Below are 17,269 nucleotides of genomic sequence, written 5' to 3' on the forward strand. Positions count from 1 at the left end.
GATTATGCAAAAACATGCAGAAACAAACTAGTAAGATGAAGCAATCTATACATGGTAGAAGTAAAATGTTTTGCCAGGAAACCAAGACATTGGAGAGTAATCAAATAGAAACACTAGAAATGTAGACTTCAATATGTCAAACAGAAATTACAGTGGAAAGCCTTAACAAGAGTCTTGATGAGGTAGATCAAAGATTATCCTAGCAAGAATGCAAATTCATGGAAATATCCACCAGACAAAAAAAAATTTAAAAAACCTGAAAATAGTATTGGAGATTTAAAGGATACTATTAAATGTCAAATATACCTGCCTTAGACATTCCTGACAGTTTGGACAGAAAGAAGCAGACGTTCAAGTACAGAAAAGATATAGAACTCTTAACAGACGTGATCAGAAGTGATCTTCACCACAACACATTTTAGTAAACTTTTCAACAGGAAAGCAAAAAGATGCTAAAGTGTGCACAAGAGAAATGCTAGATTAATTTCAGAGGCTATGTAATCTGACTAATAGTTGATTTCTCATCAGGAACCTTACAGATAAGAAGAGAATGGAGAAACAATCCAAGCACTAAAACAAAACAAAACAAAAACAAACCTAAAAAAACTATCAACCAAGAATACTGTACCCAACAAAGCTATCATTGACAAATAAACGTAAAATAGAAATCTTCCAAAAACAGACAGAAATCGAAAAATTTTGTGCCACTGGTCCAGTCTTACATATGGTTCTTAAGAATGTGCTATACACTGAAACAGAATGATACTCATATTTATGAAAGATTGCGAGGGCAGGAAATCTCCTAGCAAGTTATAAAGGAAATCCCAAGCAAACAACAGGAATACTTAAGAAAAATGGGTGGGACTGAGTCATTACTCAGCAATGATACCTTTGGATGTAAATGGCCTACGTTTTCCAATTAAAATAGGCTGGATGAGTAGATTAAAAAACAAGCTCCATCTATTTGCTGCTTGCAGGGAATATACCTCACCAACAAAGATACACAGAGACTGAAAGTGAAGATGGAAAAACACGCTCTTGACTAACAGAAACAAAAGTTGCATAGGTATAGCCATCCTGAGACCAGAAAAAAAATAGACTTTAATGCAAAAAGAAGATGATATAAGGGATCAATTCAATGAAAAGAAATGATTTCAGTTAATATATATACCCATTTCTAAGGCACTTAGCCATTTAAAACAAATGTTAATGGATTTAAAGGTAGACATAGATTGCAATATAATAATAAAGAGGGATTTCAACATCTCATTTTCATCAATGGATTGATCAGCTAGACAGAATATCAACAAAGAAAACAACAAAGCTAATCTATACTATGGACCAAATGCACTTAATTAAAAACTACAGTGTATTCCATCACACAGTGGTGGAATACACATTCTTTTCATCAACGTATAGAACCCACTCTAGGCGAGACTATATGCTGGGCCATCAAGCCAGCTTTCCACTATGATCTGAAACAAGTCAAGGATACCCACTCTCCGTATTGCTATTCAGTTTAGTTCTAGTGGTTTTCCCAGATCCTTTATGTAAGAAAAAAAATGAATCAAAAGAATACCGATTGGAAATGAGGAAGTTAAACTATTACTGTCTTCAGATGACTACATTCTATATACAGGGAACCAATAGACTCAAGAAAATCTGAATTTTGATTTTTAATTTGATAGTTCTGAAAAACATTTTAAGAGTCAAGGAATTGGGTAAAAAGTTATTTTATAAGGTTGTACTAAAAACAAGAGAAACTAACTTTCTAATTTTTTGATAGCAAAGGGAAAAGCTCCAGGAATGAGATTTTCCTCCCCTCACCTATGAATAGTATAAAAACATTTCGTTGAAGGAATAATAAATGTTGATTTATTCTAAGTCAACTTCCAGGGAATGAAAATTGCAAAATGTTGTGAGGTTGGCGTTGAAACTTTCTCTTGAAAATCGGTTTTTCGAAAGCAGCGATGTTGTTAAGGCAAGATGCAATTCTCTGTCGAAGGAATCAAACTGTATTGTAAGATAAAGTTATTTTTAACAGATAGGCCATTTGGAAATTAATCAAAGACTATTGACATCAACCCAGGAGACCTTTTATCAGTGATGTAGATCGCATGTGAGACATGTATGAAAAGTGAAAAGAAGTGTTTGTTTCTGTCTCTTTTTTTTAAGAGTTTACGTGCCACTTAGAACTATTTCAAGCTTGAGCTGCATCATAATCATGTATCCAGGGATTTCTTAGGGATTCTTTCTGATTTTGTTCATTACTACACTCTCTTTATAATAGGGCCCAACGGGACTGATCAAAATTACAAGTTATTTTACACAGGTTTGTTTTCAAGATAACTCACTGCTGGTTACAGAAGTTTCACTCCACCAGTGGGAACCACCTGGCTGCTCTGGTGCAACCAAGCTAATCGTGGAAAAGACAGATCAGTTTGTAAGACTGAAATTGATTCCCATTTTCTTCATTGTATCCTGAGACTGGCAGAGTCCCATCTCACACACACCTCAAAGATGAAAATCTCTCAGTACTCTTTCTAACTGATACAGTTAGCTGTGACCAAGTGGTGTTAATTTAAGCCTCTATTGGGAATCACAACTTTTTGGAAACCATCAGGGCATAGTTGGCTTCAAACAGGCTACCTGGAGAATGACTTTTAATTTAAAATACTTGTGTTAATATTCTCCAAGGGCAAAGACGATTAGTAGCAATAATAGAGGCGTGTATACAACTTCCTGAGTGACACCCAAGCCAAGACTTGTTGCATTTAAAAATGTAAATGTCTATTGACTGTAGACCCCAGAAGGCACCCTAGACAACTCAGAGGCAAGAAATATCTTGGATTTTCTCCTCTCACAACTAAATGAGATTTCCTTTAGAAAAAAAAAATAGCTAGAAAATTCCACCATCGGTTTCAAAAATTCTAGTGGCAGCATAGTTATTAAAAATGTTTTTCTCTTATTTAATATAAAAATAAACAAAGTGTGGTCAATGAAAGCATGGCATTTGTAACCAGGACTGTTGGATAGTTGTGGGGGAACTTACACCGGGAAGAACTGTGCATGTGAGCTGATCACTTTATATTTTGCAAAGTTCTCACTAAAGTAATAAAGGCAGTTAAAACAGGATATATTTGGATTTATTTAGATTTCTTCTTGTCACTCAATAATCCTTTGTGTTAAAGCTATTTATTACTGTTACATGAAGCTTCGAAATAACTTTTGAATACTTTTTTTCCTTCCCATTGCTTTAGTTCAATTCACAACAATGAAGTAGTAGTAAATTTATTATTTTAAATAGCATGGTAATTTTTTTAATATAAGGAGGTGTCAATATTCTGATACAGTAGGTTAAGGTGCCACCTGCAATACCAGCAACCCACACAGGTGCCGTTCCCTGTCCCAGCTGCTCCACTTCTAATCCAGCTCCCTGCTAATGTGCCTGAGAAAGCAATAAAGAATGGACCAAGTACTTGGGCGTCTGTGCACGTGTGGGAGCCATGGATGGAGTTCTTGGTTCCCGGCTTTAGTCTGGCCCAGCCCCAGTTGCTGAGATTGTTTGGAAAGTGAATCAGCAGACAGAAGAATCTCTCTCTCCCTTTTTCTGTAACTGCCTTTCAAGTAAAATGCTTTTATAATACAACTTTTAAGTAAATAAGAAATATAAATATATTACAAATAAAATTAAAACAAGAAGAAACTGATACTTTCTCACAACAGAAAAGATGGAAGATTAATAGAAAAATAAGAAACAAGAAAATTTGACAAAATAACTTTTAAAAAAACTAAATTGTTACTTAAACAATTTAGTACATAACCATAACACAATTTTCCAGAGTAACACATAAATTTATTAATGTAATCACACATTAATTTGGAAAACAACATTTATGAAATAAATGTGCTAAGATTGTATTTTATGAAAATATTATAAAACACAAAATATGTATAACCACAAAGGGAGAAAAATGAAATGTCAGCTAAAAATTGAAATATAATAGCAAATCGGGCCCTGCGGCGTGGCCTAGCGGCTAGGGTCCTCGTCTTGAATGTCCCGGGATCCCATATGGGCGCCGGTTCTAATTCCGGCAGCTCCACTTCCCATCCAGCTCCCTGCTTGTGGCCTGGGAAAGCAGTTGAGGACGGCCCAATGCTTTGGGACCCTGCACCCGTGTGGGAGACCTGGAAGAGGTTCCTGGTTCCTGGCTTCGGATCGGTGCAGTACCGGCCCATTGCGGCTCACTTGGGGAGTGAATCATTGGATGGAAGATCTTCCTCTCTGTCTCTCCTCCTCTCTGTATATCTGACTTTGTAATAAATAAATAAAATCTTTCAAAAAAAAAATAATATAATAGCAAATAGACTCTGCAAGTTTAGTTAATTATGAGTTATTTTTATTTAGTAGCATGCATAAAACCAAAGAGAATATAATAAAAATCATAGATGGGGAGTATAACAATTATTTCTAAAATATTTTAAAATTGAAAAAACAATAGTGCCATAGCATATTTAAATGACCATGCCAACTACCTTAGTCTAACTGATATATAAACTATCACAACTGAAGTGAGGAGGGGAGAGAATTTCAGGAAGGGGAAGGGAGACTCCAGTACCTATTAAATGGTGTCATAAAACAATAAAGAAAAGATTTTAATTCTGAAAAGAGAAAAAAAATCGCAATCAACACCTGAATTCATTTAGTAATATTATCTTAAATAACACATAGAATGTTGCCAAAATAAACAACATCTTGAGCCATTTAAAATGTTCAAAAGTATTTATTTTTTCAATTTATAATTTATTATTATTGTTGTCATTATTATTTTACAATGTGGTTCCATATGCTCTGGGGCTTCCCCTCCCGCTCCCCAAATTCCCTCCCCTCACTTATATCCTCTGTATTATCACAGTAGTATAGTCCTTCATAAACAGTCACATATCCATCATTCTGATATTTAAGTGTATCCTTACATTGTGTGTATGAACAATGGCAGAGCACCCAGTGTTCTGTTGTCAAGACATATTTAACAGTGTCTTTGGGAGTGCATTGTTTATTTGGAAGTAGAGATATAAACTGCATTGCATTTTCACAACTGGTTATGATAGTTTTTTATTACACAGGTACTACACATCTCCTTAAATGATAATCCATAAAACAAAATCAACAACAAGAAAGATAGTAGAACATTTAGAACATGAAGTTAAATAACATGTTACTGAATGACCAATATGTCGCTGAAGAAATGAAATAGGAAATCAAAAGCCTTCTTGAAGATAGTGATGCTATGTGTCACTAAAGAAATTAGTAAGAAAAAAAACTTTTTTTAAGAAATGAAATTAAAAACAAAGCTATCAGATCCCATGAGATATGGCAAAAACAGTATTAAAAATGACATTTATAATTTTTCCCGTCCATTGTTCTCTGTGTTTTGTAGTAGAATAGTCTATCAGGTGCAGTCTTGACTCCGACTTTCTGCTAGGTACAAGGGACATGACACAGTTGGCAGAGGCAAGGGTAGAAAGCTAATATTCTATTGTCTAGGTGCATTTAGAAATTCCATTGGGGGGTTTACTTTTATACAGTTGTAGAGATGGTTTCTTTGATTCCTGGTACTCCGTTCTCCATCACATCCTTCATTTGTGAGATTGCAAGTGTATCTTTCTTTACTTTTGTTTATGTTTTCCATTCTCAGTGGAGGTTGTCTCTTATTAGAGAAAACATATGGTATTTGTCCTTTTGAGATTGGCTCATTTCCCTTAGCGTAATGGTCTCCGATTGGAACCATTTTGTTGCAAAAGCTAATATTTCATTATTTTTAATAGCTGAATAGCATTCCATAGAGTAGATGTACCACAGTTTCTTTATCCAGTCTTCCCTCAGTGGGCATCTAGGTTGTTTCCGTGTTTTTGTTGATTGTGCTGCAATAAATATAGGGGTTCAGGTTGTTGTTTTCATGTGTATGTCTCAATTCTTTTGGATATAGTATCAGGAGTGGGAATATTGGGACCTGTGGTAGGTGAATTTCCAATTGCCTGAGTATTTTCCATACTGACTTCCAAAGTTTCTGAACCAGTCTACAGTCCCACCAGCAGCGCAATAGGGTACATTTTCCCCACACATCCTTGCCTGCAAGTGTTGTTGGTAGTTTTCTGTATGTGGAACAATCTCGTGGGAGTTAAAAAAAAAGCTTAGTGTGGTTTTTATTTGAATTTCCCTTATTAGGGAGCTTGAGCATTTTTCATATGCCTGTTAGCCATTTGGATTTGTTCTTTTGAAAAAAGTATGCTCATTTCCTTCTCCCATTTCTTAACTCGCTTGTTTGTTTTGTTGTTATTATGCTTCTGGAGTTCTTCATATATCCTGGATATGAGCCCCTTATCTGCTGTGTAGTGTGTAAGGATTTTGTCCCACTCAGTTGGTTGCTTCTTTAGTTTGTTATTTCCTTTGCGTGCTGAAGATTCTTAGTTTAATGTAGTCCCATTTGTTATTTTGGTCTTAACTGCTTGTGCTTTTGATGATTTTTCTAGGAAGTCTTTGTCTGCACTTATATCTTGTAGAGCATTTCTACATTTTCTTCTATAAGTTTGATTGTTTCTGGGTATAGGTTTAGATCCTTTATCTATTAAGATTTGATTTTTGGCTATGATGAAAGGTGAGGGTTTTGTCTCTTACTTCCACAGGCTGCTATCCAGTTGAGCCAATATCATTTGTTGCACAGAACTTTCCCTGAATTGTTTTCTATGCTCTTGTCAAAGTTAGTTGGCTGTAAAAAAAAAAAAAAAATTAGTTGGCTGTACAAGTGCGGGCTCTCTTCCGGTGTTTCTACTTTGCTCCATTGAATTTCATCTCTGTTTCTGTTCCAGTACCAGACTGTTTTGATTACTACTGCCCTATAACATGTTCTAAGGCCTGGAATTGTGATTCTTTCAGCTAGGCTCTTATTCTTCGATGTAGTTTTGGCTATTCAAAATTGTTTTTTAAAAACTAATTTTTCAGAGTTTGATTTCTTAATTCAGCATTTAAACATAAATCAACAACAAAGGGATGTAGAGAATTCACAAAAAGTGAAAGTAAATTGTTTCTCAAAAATCTTGAGTCAAAACAAGAATAAAAACAAATTAAAACAAACAAAAAAAAGGTAGTCAAAAAGAGCTGTATCAAAATTACCTAAAAGGGCCCAGTGCTAATTTTATATGTCAGAGAAATCACATATGTCCAGGACTTGTAGGCATGCATACACCCACCCCCCTACACACACAGCTGTTCCCCTTCACATCCAGCTCCCTGCTTGTGGCCTGGGACGGCAGTGGAGGACGGCTTAAAAACTCTAACATTATGGTTAAAAGTAGCTTAAAAGGAAATTTATTTTTACTGCTTCCGTAACTTATTTGTACATTTAAAATGAACTCAAAATAATTTTTCCCTAAAAGGTTGTTATAATACAGACATATACAGACTCAAAAGCACACTTGGGCACAAATTAAGCCGAATATCATAAATTAACTTAAATATCATTGGGTTGAATAGATCTTTAGGGCCAGAAGAATAAATGCTTTTAAATTAGAATGAGTTCATTGAAAAAATGGAAAGCTGTGATATAAACAATACACAGGTAATTAAACCACAAGGACAAAAATTTATTCTCCAAAAATACATTTGTCTAGAGAAACAAACTTAAGTAGTAGGATAGAGTGCATGTTTGGAAAACAATTTCATTGTTAAAAGGTTCAATTGAAGATACTATAGCAACTAAAATATAATAAAATTATACTGTAAATAATCACAGCTTGACATTTTCGGAGTTGAGATACAACACAGCCAATTCTGTGGTGTAGCAAGCTAAGCTGCCTCCTATGACACCAGCATCCGGTATCAGAGTGCCTATTTGGGTCCCAGCTTCTCTGCTTCCTTCCAATTTCCATCTATTGTGCCTAGGAAGACAGCAATGGAAAATGTTCCAAGTATTTGGGCCGTTGCCACGAGATGGAGCTCCTCTGTCCTGGCTTTGACCTGGCTTAGCACTGAATGACTATTTGGAGAGTGAATCAGGAAATGAAAGAACTCTCTTCTCTAAAGCGCTGCCTCTCAAATAAGTAAAAAAAAAATAGTATTCTATCATGTGTATATACGACAATTTCTTTATCCAGTTATGAGTTTGAGGACATCTTGGTTGGTTTCATACCTTAGCTGTTGTGAGTTGAGCATCTATAAATATGGGAGTACAGATAATGCTCTCATATGATGATTCCATTTGATTTGTGTAAATCGCCTGGAGTGGCATGTCTGGGTCATATGGTAGGTCTATTTTCAGATTTCTGAGAAATCTCCATACTGTCTTCCATAATGGTTGTGCTAGTTTACATTCCCCTCATCACTGGATTAGGATATCTATTTCCCCAGGTCCTTGACAGAATTGAATTTTTTTAAAAAATTTTTGAGTGGCAGCCATTCTAACCAGGGTGAGATGAAACCTTGTTGTGTTTTTCCTTTGCATTATCTTGATGGCTAGTGATCCTGAGCATCTTTTCAAATATCTGTTGGCCATTTGTATTTCATCCTTTAAAAACAGTGCCTGTCCATATCCTCAACTCATTTCTTAACTGGCTTGCCAATTTTGTTTTTGAATATCTTGAGTACCTTTTATATTTTGAATATTAATCCCATCTTGTTTGCAAATGATTTTTCTCCTCTCTATCACTTGCTCTTGGTTGAATGTTTGTTGGGTAGAAATGTCTCAGTTTTGTGTAGTTTCATTTGTCTGTTTTTGCCTGTGCTGCTGGGGTCTTAGCCAAGAAGTCTTTGCATATGCCAATGTCTTGCAGTGTTTCCTAATGTTTTGCTCTAGTAACCTGATAGTTTCAGGTTTTAGATCTCTGTGCTGTTGTGAGTTGATTTTCTGTGGAGTGTGAGGTGTGATCCTTTTCCATACTTCTACATGCAGAGATCCAATTTTCCCAACATTGTTTATTTAAGAGGCTATCCTTTCTCCAGGGGGTGATTTTAGCTCATTTGCTAAAGATCACTTGGTTGTAGATGCATGGATTAACTTCTGGGATATATAATCTGCTTCATTGTTGATGTGTCTATTTTTGTGCCTACATCAAGCTAGTTCATTTATAATTGCCTGTAATATGTCTTAAAATCAGGTACATGTCTTAAAGATGTCTGCTATATGTTAGTATAGTTTTATATCATACATATGAATCCAAATAGTATTGATTTTGTGGCTTCTATCTTCACATACTTGATTCCATATAGTCCCCCTTCAAGAAGTGGAGCCGTACTTAGTAATGTAAGTAGTGTAAGCTGTACTTAGTAATTTGCTTGTAAAGAGTATACTATTAATGGGAACAGAAGTAATTCTACAGAAGGGAAATCTAATAAACATGATGTTAGCCAGGTGGTAAAGGTTAACATCCTTAGAGATAAGTTATAGTGAGACCATGTATCCTAAATATGAAGAATTGTGAATGACATTTCTAAGAGTCTTCCTTCCAAAAACCCATAACCCTGCTTGACTGTGAGAGAAACACCAGGCAGGGCCCGGCACCATGGCCTAGTGGCTAAAGTCCTTGCCATGAATGCATCAGGATCCCATATGGGCACCAGTACTAATCTCAGCAGTCCAGCTTCCCATCCAGCTCCCTGCTTGTGGCCTGAGAAAGCAGTCGAGGACGGCCCAAAGCCTTGGGACCCTGCACCCACATGGGAGACCCAGAAGAGGCTCCTGGCTCCTGGCTTAGGATTGGCTCAGCTCCAGCTGTTGGGGCAGCTTGGGGAGTGAATCATTGGATGGAAGATCTTCCTCTCTGTCTCTCCTCCTCTCTGTATATCTGACTTTCCAATAAAAATAAATAAGTCTTGAAGAACAAGAAGGAGGAGATGATGATACACTGGGCAAACCGCAATAGAAGAGAAGAAGAGATTTCTTCAGACCTTGAACAATACTCTTCAAAAATGTCAAGGTCCAGGGCTGGAAACAGAACTGACCCAGCAATTGCAACGACCAGCATGTACATAAGCTGATTGGGGCGACGGACGGTGCCAGACCCTGTACTGGCAAGCGCACACAAGAATCAAGTGTAGGTTCACCTCAGATGAAGTTTCTTTGGAGATCCCTCCAACTGAACTGCTGATCTCAGAACCCCAACCATGAAGAGACTGTGTCAGCCAGTAGATTCTGAACAAATTTCATTGTGCTTGGAACAGCGAGACTGGCAGCAATTCAGACCTGTTGAACTATCAAAACTGCTTGAACAGGACCCTCGGAGCATGCCCCACATCGGGGAACTGGGATGGGTGGGAGGCTGGGTGGGACTTTCCCCTTTGTTTCTCCCCTGACCCCAGATACAGGGGGAAAAATGATATTAGAGTGGAAAAAATAAAAATAAAAATTAGGAAAAAAATGTCAAGGTCACTAAAAACACACAAAAACTGTCCCTGTTCAAAAGAGGTTAAGGAAGCATGACAATTAAAAAAAAAAAAAAACAAAAAACGGGATTCTAGAAGTGCTTCTGGAATAGAAAAGGAATATTAACGATAAACCTGTTGAAATCAAAATAAAAATGGACTGGTTTTTTGAAGAGTATTCTGAATGCAGTCTTTTAAGATTTAATTCTTCACCTGCTTAAATTCATGCTCATTGTGAATGCATGTGTATAACACTCTACTGGGTAAATACACAATTTTTAATTGATCGTCAATCCAGCTGGGAAGATTTGCTCTACTTTCAAAAATTTTATTTTTTAACCTGGGATTTTTATTAACATTTTCCAGTATATGTAATATCTTCTCCTAATATCTATTCAAGAGATAAATTATCGGGTTCTAGAATATAAAAGCACACTGTTATAGGAGATGATGACAGTCTTCCTCAGTTTCGCTTACTTACAAGCTCAGTGCAAAACAGAGCCTGTAGTTTACCTGTAGATTCAATCTGAATCTTCCAGGATCATCCCCAAAAGTCTTTTTTGTCCATTTTCTATCTGCCACAACCGAATTTTGATATAGAAAGTTCTATCGCATGTAGATAGAGAAAAGCAGAATTTTAATTTTAATCTGTAAATTCAAAAGGTATAGTATCAAAAATTATGTGCGCATAACACATCTACAAAATGAAAGAACATAAGCTATCTCTGCCTTGTATAAGAAACATCCTCTTAGAGATGTAACTCCCCTGCTGAGACGGCATGCAATAGACAATGTGCTCTCTAGTACAGTGGGATGGTAAGACTTTGTTTTCATTTCTTTCCAAGTAAAAGAGCATAGTCTGTTGCAATTTTGATTTCCATTTTTCCGGTTACTATCAGCATAAAACGTATCAGGTTATTTTATTGCTTATTCTTCTATGGAATGCCAGTTAAGATATTTTGCTCATTTCATACCTGCATGTTGTAGCTTTATGAGATTTGTAGGCACTCAGTGCATAATCTTGCAGGTTGTGTGTTCTCTGCACATTCTTTCAGCTTGCATTTTGTATTTACTTTCTATAAAGATGTCCTTCACTGTGCAAGATTTTTTTTTAAGATTTATTTATTTTTATTGCAAAGTCAGATACACAGAGAGGAGGAGAGACAGAGAGAAAGATCTCCCGACCGATGATTCACTCCCCATGTGACCACAACAGCGGTGCTGTGCCAATTCGAAGCCAGGAGACAGGAATCTCTTCCAGGTCTCCCACATGGGTGCAGGGCCCCAAAGCTTTGGGCCGTCCTCGACTGCTTTCCCAAGCCACAAGCAGGGAGCTGGATGGGAAGTGGAGCAGCCGGGATTAGAACCGGCACCCATATGGGATCCCGGCACGTTCAGGTCGAGGACTTTAGCCGCAAGGCCATGCTGCCAGGCCCGGAAAGGCAGATTTACAGAGAGAAGGTGAGACAGAAAGATTTTCCATCCTTTGGTTCAATCCCCAAGTGGCCACAAAAGCCAGAACTGAGCTGATCCGAAGCCAAGCCCCCATCTACAAATTCTTTCATACTAATTTCTTATTCTTTTAATCAATTAATATGATGAGTGCAATATTAAATCATGAAGGCCTACCTGATCTAAAAATTTGTTCATATTGATCAACTTTCATTATATTTAATTCAGTATAAAGCCATTTCTCAATATTTAAGAAGTAGGCTTTCTGTTCTTTAAGTTATGGAATACTTACAAAGTAAAATCTTCTTTTGAAGGCTTATTTATTTTTATTTGAAAGACAGAGTTATAGAGAGGGAAGGAGAAACACAGAGACAGACACATAGAGATAATCTTCCATCTACCACTCCACTTCCCCCAAATGGCTTCAATGGCTACAGCTGGGCCAATCTGAATCTAAAAGCTCTTCTGGTTCAATCATGCATGTGTAGAGGCCCATGTACTTGGGCCGTCTTCTGCTGCTTTCCTAGGGACATAAGCAGAGAGCTACTAGAACAGAAGTGGAACAGCTGGGACTCGAATGACCACCCACTTGGCCAGAAGCTTGGCTTGTTACACCAGGGTGCCAGCCCACAAAATAATTCTTGTGCAATAAACACTATACATAAATCACACCAAAAAGATTTTCTGAGCATACATTCTCTAAATGTAAGATAATAAAACTAAAAATCAACAACAAACATATCACTTAAATAAATCAACCATATTGAAAGAAGAATCATAATCTAAATAACTTGAAAGTGAAAGAGCAAAGTTAACAGACAGCATATATATATAACAATGAAAATAAAAGCAAATTGCATCAATGCTGTGCAGTTTTAAAAATAATTCATTAAAACAGAAAATGGAGGTGACACAACCAATCAACATTCATGTTCATAAAAATAAGGCTAATAAAGCAATCAGAAAAAAATTGAACTAATTATATGGGTATACAGATATATGTATAGATTATATTGATAAATTTAATGTGCAGTTTTTGTAATGTTGTATGTGTTAGAATTTTGAATGCAAAACTTTGCTTAGGCAAAACAAAAAAACCCACAAATCTATGTGATGACTAGACACTATGACACAAATATTTAAGAAAAATAATAATATGAAACAAAATCCTAATTGTATGAAATTAAAACTTTGGCATGCTTAATCAAAAATTAGGATAAAAGTTCTAGGATGAAAAACAGAAATTATAACCACAGATATTTAAAAGATTACTTATTAAAATAAAAATGTTGGTGTTCCAATGCAGCAAGTTAAACTGCTGCTTGGGACATAATCCTCCCATCCTAGAGTGCTGGATCAAGTCCAGCTGCTCCACAACAAAAATTCCTGCTAACGCACCTGTGAAAGGGGCAGAAGCTGGTCCAAGTCCTCCCCAGGCAGGAAAGCAGCCTTGGCCAGTGTAGCTCCTACTACCTTGTAGGGACGGCTGGAACACCGAAGATCTCTGCTCTCTCTCACTGTACTTCAGGTAAATAAATCCTTAAATTATCATAAGATCTATTTTGCAGTATTATTTGATAACATGACACTAATTTACTGCAATGTTTGCTATATTTTATTATACTAATATTTATTGCAATTTAAAAATATTTTTATGAATTATTAAACTTTAGAGATAACAAGAACTTTCAAATAATATATGAATTTTGCTAATGATATAAGAACATGAGCAGAACTTCAGTTTTAAAGCAATAAGCACAATTCTGATTATTTGTTAAACATTTAAGACTTCTATGACAAGAGAGTTTTGAAATCATTATATCCAAGTTATTTTTATTTTGCTTCTTGGTGGAATCATTAATATTTAGATGATTTATCAATATTGTGGCATAGTACTCGGTACCACTCCTCTGTATGATTTATATGAACAATAATTTGCATTGACACAACATTAATAATTTCTTTGTAAAGGTTGAGCAAATTTCATTATGATCTACATAAGATAAAAAATATAGAATATTCAGTTAGTGTCCATCTGTCTTTCCAATAGGTAGATGAATATGTGGCTATTTACCTGTATACACAAATTATATTAATAAATTTACTTTATGTGTTTATATATTAATTTGGTATTTTAAAAAGTTAATTGTAATTTTACATACAACTAAGACAAATGAAGTAAGAATCACAAGTTTATGTAATATCTTGATATCACATTATCAAGAACTTAAAAATCTCCAGTTTTAGAGGTTGGGATTTTAGTTTTCTCACCAACGGTTTGAATTTAATTATTTTCAAAGGGATCTGTTGATGATTTTTCTAATGAAAACAAATCGTAATGGCAAACACTTAGCATTGAAATTCTTCCACAGAAAGTTACGGATTATATTGTTCTTGGTTGAGCGTTAGTTTTGTAGATTGGCGGAGGTCAATCAAAAGATTTTTTAAAAAGATTTATTTATTTTTATTGCAAAGTCAGATATACAGAGAGGAGACAAAGAGAGGAAGATCTTCCGTCCGATGATTCACTCCCCAAGCGGCCGCAATGGCCAGTGCTGCGCCCATCCAAAGCCGGGAACCTGCAGGGTCCCATGCTTTCCCAGGCCACAAGCAGGGAGCTGGATGGGAAGCGGGTCCACCGGGATTAGAACCGGCGCCCATATGGGATCCCGGGGCGTTCAAGGCGAGGACTTCAGCCATTAGGTCACGCCGCCGGGCCAGAAAAGATGTTTTTTTTTCACCAAGATCCTTTTCAAGGCACTTTTCACCTCGTTATTCCTTAAACTGTAGATCAGAGGGTTAACCATGGGTATGATCAGCGTGTAGAACACAGCCACCACCTTGCTTTGCTCTGGTGAGGAGATGGCCCCCGGCTGGGTGTACATGAAGAACACAGTTCCATAGAATAAGCTCACCACGGTGATGTGGGAGCCACAGGTGGAGAAGGTCTTCCTCCTGCCGCGGGCTGAGGGGATCTTGAGGACAGTGGCGAGGATGTAGGCGTAGGAAACCAGAATGACAGTTGTGGTGCTGATGATGATGAGCGCAGAGAGGAGAAACAGTACAAGCTCATTCACGAAGGGGTCAACACAAGAGATCTTGATGAGGGCTGGGACGTCACAGAAAAAGTGGTCCAGTCTGTTTTCTCCACAGAAACGCAGGCTGAAGGTGAAGCCTGTTTGTGTCATGGAGTTGATGCCCCCGCAGATGTACGAACCGACCACCAAACGGACGCAAGCCGGCTGAGACATGCGCACGGTATACAAGAAAGGAAAACAAATGGCCGAGAAGCGATCATACGCCATCACGGCCAGAAGAAATCCTTCAGTCCCCACAAAGAGAGCGAAGAAGAAGAACTGTGTAGCACAGCCATTGTAAGAGATTTTCTTGTCTTGGGACAAGAACAGAGCCAGAGTTTTGGGGGCAATGACCGTGGAGTAGCAGAGATCTAAACAGGATAGATTTCTGAGGAAGAAGTACATGGGCGTGTGAAGTCTGGAGTCTGTCCAAATGATCAGTAACATGCTCATATTCCCCAACACAATGACTGTGTAGATGAGCAAGAACAGCGAGAATAAGAGGATCTGTACTTCGGGCGATGTCCGGAATCCCAGCAGAATAAATTCGGTCACCTTGGAATAAGTCCCGTTCAGGCCACTCTTCATGGCTGACACCTAGCTGGGAAAATGAGATTGTTATCACCATACATCAAGAAATCTTAAGTCAACATTTTAAGTCAATTTCCCAATTGGGAATTAAAAGAAAAATGCCCATACAAATTCAGATTTTTGTGCCAAGCTGCTCACCAGAACAGGTTTAAGTGCAGAAGCACGCAACACACAACCAACATGAAGTGGCCTAGGTTTTCCTATTAGGTTTACCCTCAAAAAATATAGGACAGATGTGGATGGGCAAAGGATGTTGGAAGCAGCGATGTTATCTATCACTTTAAACTATTGCCTGAGAGCTTTCTGTTAGATTAGCTGACTCCTAATTTTACCTCAGTCTGAAAGAATCTAAACAACCAGTTAAAACAATGTCTCAGAAAATCTCCTCTACCTAATGCTACTTCGAAGGATTGTTGAAAGTGTACATGAAATTGACTCTGAAAAGCAATGTTTACAAATAAATAAATACTCATTGAGAAAAAAGAATAACGTTGCCAACATCAAGTTTTTCATGCATGTACTTTTAGTAAAACGACATTATTATAAATCAATAGGACCAAAACAAACTGCATTACAGAGATTCTGCTTTTTGCTTTAATTATCACTACTTAATATTTTATAAATATTTTATAAATTTTGATAGATAAAAACTAATAATTGTTAAGGCATCTGAAAAGCCAAATCCCAATGAAATAAATGAATTTCATGCTGTAAATTTGAGGTTCGTTATTAAACTTCATTTCTGGACTAAGATAAATTCTTCCCTTCAGGGAATTTGATATTATAGTTTAAGTTACATACTTTTATTTAGAAACTCTGACAATAGTATCAGAAAAGGAATTGGTTAACTTCTGTTCCTACTTTTTTTTGTGAAGTCGAAACATCTCACTGGTTAAAAGCAGGTGTTTTAATTCATATGAATCTGGGTTTTAATCCATACTCTGCTCCTCACTGAGTAATTGGGAAAATTGGGAATAATCTTGGGAAATGCCATGAGCCTCTCTTTTTCTATCAGCAAAATATGGCTTAGAAAATCTCCTCAATGTGATTCTTTCAAGGAATAATCTAATGATACACATCACTCAAATGAAATGTGTAGTGCATATGAAAGAGGTAATTGACATACAGTAGAATGAGCAAAGATTTTTTTTCTACATTAAGAAAAGTTTCTCAACTAAAAATATGAGTTTTAAAAACTTCACTTGATTGGGGTCAACATGGCACACTTCTGCCTGTGATATAGACATCCCCTTTGGGTACCAGTTCTAATCCTGGTTGTTCCACTTCCAATTTAGCTCTCTGATAATGGCCTGGGAGAGCAGTCAAGGAATTCTGAAGTCCTCAGGCCCCTGCACCCGTGTGGGAGATCTGGCAGAATCTCCTGGCTTCCAGCTTTTGTGGATCCAACTCTGGCTTATGACAGCCATTTAGGAAGTGAACCAATGTGTGGAAAATCTGTCTCTTCTAGCCTCTCTTTCTGTAGTTCTTTCAAGTAAACATAAGTCTTAAGAAAAAACTCACCTAACTGAGACCCTGAATATCCAAAAGAAACTTCAATAAAGATTTTTAAAAGTTTTTGACACTTTCAAAGGAAGCCTTGAGCAAAGTGTAATTGATTATGAAAATGCTTTATAGTACATTTAGGTACTTTTAAATTATATTCTCGATTTTGAAATGCACTCACCAAGCAGCTCTTCTTTTAAGTCCCATATGGCTCTTCCTTATTAGAACT

At 36.8% G+C, this 17,269-nt stretch overlaps 1 protein-coding gene across 1 annotated transcript in view; it reads right to left on the bottom strand.

Moving 5' to 3' along the window:
* LOC131481999 (olfactory receptor 9S13-like) overlaps positions 1–17,269 on the bottom strand; it is a 37,926-nt gene that overhangs the window by 17,241 nt on the left and 3,416 nt on the right. The window contains exon 2 of the mRNA XM_058673139.1: positions 14,588–15,543. Coding sequence (XP_058529122.1) covers positions 14,588–15,543 — 956 coding nt within the window. The remainder of the gene's footprint in view (positions 1–14,587; positions 15,544–17,269) is intronic.

Source organism: Ochotona princeps, chromosome 15 (genome assembly GCF_030435755.1).
Source record: "Ochotona princeps isolate mOchPri1 chromosome 15, mOchPri1.hap1, whole genome shotgun sequence".
NCBI lineage: Eukaryota > Metazoa > Chordata > Mammalia > Lagomorpha > Ochotonidae > Ochotona > Ochotona princeps.